This window comes from Lipotes vexillifer, unplaced genomic scaffold (genome assembly GCF_000442215.2).
Source record: "Lipotes vexillifer unplaced genomic scaffold, Lipotes_vexillifer_v1.1 scaffold182, whole genome shotgun sequence".
Lineage (NCBI taxonomy): Eukaryota > Metazoa > Chordata > Mammalia > Artiodactyla > Lipotidae > Lipotes > Lipotes vexillifer.
The window spans coordinates 6,748,453-6,754,886 of NW_006798798.1; the positions used below are offsets into that span (position 1 = coordinate 6,748,453).

General features: G+C 36.3%; 1 protein-coding gene across 2 annotated transcripts in view; it reads left to right on the forward strand.

Annotated features, from left to right (window-relative positions):
- The window catches only part of LOC103087536 (zinc finger protein 14 homolog), a 32,591-nt gene extending 29,999 nt beyond the window's left edge, over window positions 1–2,592 (forward strand). The window contains exon 5 of one of the 2 annotated variants that reach the window (XM_007471051.1): window positions 716–2,592. In XM_007471051.1, the coding sequence (XP_007471113.1) occupies window positions 716–2,082 (1,367 nt within the window). In that variant the 3' untranslated portion in view covers window positions 2,083–2,592. The remainder of the gene's footprint in view (window positions 1–715) is intronic. The other variant, XM_007471052.1, reaches the window with a different exon arrangement.
- Window positions 2,593–6,434: the final 3,842 nt, after the last annotated feature.

Here is a 6,434-nt window from a genome sequence, read left to right on the forward strand (position 1 = left end):
TATCTTCTAGAGATGGCTAATCCATTCACTTGTAATGATGCTGAAAATTCAGCCTTTGTGCACCAGTGCCATATCGAATCTCAGAGACGCAGGTTTGGGTGAAGTAGAAAAGAATAGCTTTATTGCTTTGCCAGGCAAACGGGGACACAGCAGGCTCATGCCTCAAAAAATGTGTGTCCCAACCCAGGAGGATTTGATGAGTTTTATAGCAGTGGTTCAAGGGTGGGGTTGCTGATAAGGATCAGGGTGTGTGCAGGGCCTGTATTCCTTTAATCTGGCCTCAGGTGGTCTCCTGATGAGCTTCTCGAGGTTATCAAACTGTGACTTTCTCTCTGGAACATCTGTTTGGTGGGGGTTTTAGTTCTGCAGAACTCAAAGATACTGTTATGTGTATCCCTTGATGTGGAACCAGGACACCCCAAGGTTGTACTGTTGTTTCTTGACTACTCCTTCCTTGTTTCTGCATCCCCTCCCTTCCCTGATTAGCAACTGTTCGAATTTGCCCTTTGGAACTCAGGGAAGGTCATAGAGGCTGGAGTCTGTTCCCTGCAAACAAAGAAATGGGGGACACAGAAAGGCTCCCGTGCGCAGGAGCCCCACAGGGTCCTGCTCAGTTTCAGTAATAGGCATTATTTTAGGTGCTTTTTATTTCGTATAGTTTTCTTTCTTCTGGAACCGGAAAACAGCGTGTGTTTGCTTTCTTGTTTTCTTTCAGATTTGGAGTCCAGATACAGGACCAATACTTTATCTCCAGCAAAGGACATTTATGAAATATATTCATTCCAGTGGGAGATAATGGAAAGAATTAAAAGCTATGGCCTTCAGGACTCCTTTTTTAGAAATGATTGGGAATGCAAAAGCAAGATTGAGGGGCAAAAGGAACCACAAGAGGGATATTTTGGGCAAGTGAAAATTGTTTCTGAAAAAATGTCCACTTACAAAAGGCATAATCTTCTTGCTGAGTATCAGAGGATTCATAATGGAGAAAAGTTATATGAATGTAAGGAATGTAGGAAGACCTTTATTCGTCGCTCAACACTTAGTCAACACCTGAGAATTCATACTGGTGAAAAACCTTACAAATGTAAAGAATGTGGGCAGGCCTTTAGACAGCGTGCACACCTTATTAGACATCACAAACTTCATACTGGTGAGAAACCCTATGAATGTAAGGAATGTGGGAAGGCCTTTACAGTCCTCCAAGAACTTACTCAACATCAGAGACTTCATACTGGTGAAAAGCCCTATGAATGTAAGGAATGTGGGAAGGCCTTTAGAGTACATCAGCAGCTTGCTCGACATCAGAGAATTCACACTGGTGAGAAGCCCTATGAATGTAAGGCATGTGGAAAGACTTTTAGGCAGTGTACACACCTTACTCGACATCAGAGACTTCATACTTCTGAGAAGCTCTATGAATGTAAGGAATGTGGGAAGGCCTTCGTATGTGGTCCAGACCTTAGAATACATCAGAAAATTCATTTTGGGGAGAAACCCTATGAATGTAAGGAATGTGGAAAGGCTTTTAGAATATGCCAACAGCTTACTGTCCATCAGAGTATTCATACTGGTGAGAAACCCTATGAATGTAAAGAGTGTGGGAAGACTTTTAGATTAAGGCAACAACTTGTTCGCCATCAGAGAATTCATACTCGTGAGAAACCCTATGAATGTATGGAATGTTGGAAGACCTTTAGTAGTTACTCACAACTTATTTCCCATCAGAGCATTCATATTGGTGAGAGACCTTATGAATGTGAAGAATGTGGGAAGGCCTTTAGACTACTCTCACAACTTACTCAACATCAGAGTATTCATACTGGTGAGAAACCTTATGAATGTAAGGAATGTAGAAAGCCTTTTAGATTGCTCTCACAACTTACTCAACATCAGAGTATTCATACTGGAGAGAAACCTTATGAATGTAAGGAATGTGGTAAAGCTTTTAGACTTTATTCTTTTCTTACTCAACACCAGAGAATTCATACTGGTGAGAAACCCTACAAATGTAAGGAATGTAAGAAGGCCTTTAGACAACATTCACACCTTACTCAGCATCAGAAAATTCATAATGGAATTTAATACAAGAAGGCTTTCAAATGTACATGTTACAGAACATCAGAAAATTCATTTTTGAGAAAATTTGTTTCATGCTCATAACTAAGCATTAAAAATTTATATTTCAGAAAAAATTGTTGCTTTAAAACCTTCCACCTCCATTCAGACATTGTTTATCTTCAGCAAATTTATATGAGGAAATAATATAATGAATGCAGGAAGATCTTTAGCCTTATCTATCATTATCACCATTTCACCCCTTTATTACCAGTGTGTTATTAGATAAGGTACTTAAATTTCTGTGCCTCATTTTGCTCACTTGTAAAATGGTGATAGTAGTACCTATGTATATTAGTTATTTATTGCTGTGTAATAAATTACCACAAACTTAGTAGCTTAAAATAATACACATTATCTCAGTTTCTGTGGGTCAGGAGTCTAGGCATAACTTAGTTGGGTTCTCTGCTTCAGGGCCTCTCACAAGGCTAAAATCAAGATTTCAACCATGGCTGAGTCTCATCGGAAGGCTCAACTGGGGAAGGGATGCACTTCCAACCTCATGTGGTTGTTGACCTAATTAATTCACTGAGGGCTGTTGCACTGAGGTCTTCAGTTTCTAGCTGGCTGTTGGCTAAAGGCTGACTTCAATTCCTTGCTACATGGGCCTCTTCAAGGTGGCTGCTTACTTCATCAGAGTGCAAGTGCAAGCCAAGGAAGCAAGAGGCTGCTAGCATCAAAGAAGCTATCATCTTGTGTAATCTAATCATTGAAATGACATTATTTCATCACCTTTGCTATCTTCTTTTAGTTAGAAGCAAGGAATTAGGCCACCCTACACTCAAGGGAACAGGCTTACACAAGAGTATGAATACCAGGAGGGAGGGACCACTGGGGCCAATTCAGAGTCAGCCTGCTACATCATGTAATAGAATTGTTGTGAGGAGTGAGTAGTTAATACTTGGAAAAATAGCAGCCACATAGCATGTTTTCTGTAAATATTACCTATAGTTGTTATTAACATCATTAGTATTAGTGAATTCATATGAAAGGAATATCCTATAGAAGTAATAAATGTAGAAATGCCTCCTGTCACTGCTTAGCACTTACTAAACTTAAGATAATTTATTCTGGATAAAATCTAGGAGGTTATATTGAATGTGAGAAGTTCTTCATCACTTGAGCTGCATCCGAAATTTCATGCTGAAAAGAAACCTTATGAATTTCATGAATATGAGGTTGTTAAGAGTACAGCTATTGGAAGAATCAAAGAGAAATACGAAATTATTTTCCCATAATAAATTCCAAAGAGTAAATGTTTTATAATCTCTCATCTCTGACCACATTCAACTAATTAGAAATTATCAAAAAGGTGGCATAAAGGGACTAACCACTTGGAAGTTTAATTGTGTGTGTATGTGTGTGTATGATACTCCTGTATAAAAGAAAGAAAACTTTCCATTACAGTCAATATACTTTTTGATGCTCAAATTGCCCCATCTTCAGCCAGTGGGAGTTGGGTCTTTTCACATGACCCCAATAGCAGTTTGATAATTTAGTTATGGCTGCTATGAGAAATGCTTGGGTACCAACTCATTATTGTGAAAACCAATAAATAAATGGAAAAATAAGTATTTATTTTGCTTTTCCCATGTGAATCAAGTTTCAGAGTCACCCAAAGCTCATCAAATTAATTTTTTTTTAATTTAAGAAATCTCACCAGTAAATATAGAAAAATTGATAGGATTACAAAAATTTTCTAGTTCCTAATGGAATAATGGGTCCAGAAAATGATCTTCAGTGGATATAAAACTATTTGGGAAAAAGTTTATAGTGAGAACGTTACATTGGATTTATCAAGCTGACCACCTCTGAGTCCTTTATTCAATTTTAACCTCTATAAAGGTGGGACTATCAGACAATAGGCACCTCCTGATACAATGCAATTAGGAAGTACATACCACTACCTATGAAATCTTATTGCCAAAATAATGAACTGAAGGAATCAAACCTTTAAATCAAAAATTTTACAGCCAAGAATTTGGGGAATAGATGAAAAAGTAAATGGCACTGCAAGGAAGCAGCCAAGCAGATCCAGAATGTGTAAAATTCTACAAAACAAATGACATGATTTCTTCAACTAATGAGTGGCATGAAAAAGAAAAGAAGGGCACTGTTAACAGATTTAAAAAGATGAGGCATATCAACTAAATTCAATATGTGGGTATTATTTGGACCCAGATTGAACAAAATGTAAAACAACATTTTGGAGACTGGGGGAAATGTGGACATGCACTATTAAATGATTTTTAGAAATATTAGTTTTGTTTGTTAGGGATGATAACGTCAATGTGGTTATTAAAAGATAGAACATCCTATGTGTTAGAGATACATATATAGGAAATAAGATACCCAGATTTGCATTAAAATAACTCCAGCAAAATAAAAAGAAAGCAAATTGGCAAAGAGCTAGAAAGTAGATTAGCAAAATGTTGATAATTACTGAAGTAGAGTAGCTGTTTATGGAGGGTTCATTGTTCTAAAATTTTTACTTTTTTATGTATTTGAAATAATATTTTAAATCAAAGCTGAAATTATACACTACTTAAGAAATGATTGTTAATGAGATGCCTGCATATCTAAATTTGTCAGATATAACCAAAGTTCTATTCAGTGAGAAATGTGTGCCCCTGAATGCATTAAGGAAACTTCGTTTGTGGGCCCAGTGTTCACCTTCTTCACTTACCTGCAGCAATCAGTGCTGGGCCTGTCATGTAGATAAATGTATTAAAGAATGAATAAGCATTTATATCAAGAAACAAGAAACAGAACAAAGTAAAACCAACACAAGAGAAGCAAAGTACAATTGAAAGTAGAAATTAAGAGATTAGACACTAGTAGACTTCCAATGTTAATGACTGTATCTTGGCAGGTTTAATCAAGGAAAAGAAAATGAAATATAAACATTCAGCATTAATGATGATAAAAGTGATTACAGATTATGAATAAATTTTCCTTTTAATTATAAGGTAACACTGTATGTACTGTATGTATTCCAATATATGTAAAAATATAGAGGGATTACATTTTCTTCTCTATAAGTGTGTTATCACAATTGACTGTGCTCTAGAACCCACAGACCAACAAATAAATGTGTGTGTGTATGAAGTTCCTGTTTAAGGAAAAAACTGATAGCTGTATAGGTAAAAGCCTTAAGAATAGATAATCCTTAACAAGATTTTACCAATTAATTTTACACAGGTGAAATAATCTGATACAAAACTAGATGAAGATAAAGAGCAAAATCTAGACCAGCTTCACTTATGAAAATTCTATTCTTCATAATTCTAAATAGTTATATTTAGAATTTCTTACAAAATCAGTCTTCACTAATAGGCCAGTGTTTTGCCTTTCCCAAGTACAAAGTAGCTCCAGAAGACCAGTGTTTAACCAACATTCTCCACAAGTTTGCTTCAGGGAATACTAGTCCTTGATGATATTTGAAAAAATATGTCTTGGGAAAAAGTGTAAATGAAACAAAGGATAAAGTATCTACTTCTGGGGGAAATCCAAGTACACGTTATCAGCTTGTCGAAAGATGTATTAAAGATATTTTCATTTAACATAGTGTATCTCAAATTTACTTCATTGTGCACTTCTCACTCCAAATACCTTTTAACACCTTTAGAATGTGAACCACTTTGGTAGATGCTACCATAACCACAATGAATGTCTTCAAGGATGTCATTTCAGACATGGTGAGTGATTGTGTTGGGAAGGGGTGAGGAAGGGCACTTTTCTTTCGCAGCTCACATTATACTCTGAAAGCAGCTTCCTGCTTGAATGGAAGGCTAGTGATTTTCTATAGAATGGAAAAAATTCCAGCCTGGTGCTTGATAATGTATGTATTAAACATGCTTAAATATTCTATTAAACAGTGATTAGGACAAAATGATTTTTCATTGTAATAAAAATGCTATATTGAATACCATTTTGTGTGGTTTTTTTCTTATTTTTATTTTTTGGCATCAAGCCAGTTTATTGAGCGGCTTTGGGAGAGGGTCGAAAGGCTGGGAGGACAATGAGATCCGATGTCCTTCTCCCAGCCGGGACCTCCCCAGCTTCACAGTCGCTGAAAGCCGTTTTCTTATTTCTTTGAAGAATTGATAAAGGTGCATATCTAGAAGTGCTGTGTATACTGTGTTTCACATATTGCTAGATTATTGCTCCATCATTGCACCAATATTGAATCCCTTCAGTTATTGAATATGAGCGTCTGTACTTCCCTGATTGCAAGTGAATTGAGCACATTTTTTCATATGTGTTTATTGGCCAATGATGTTTCCCTTAGTGTTTTTTTTTTTTTTTTTTTTTTTTTT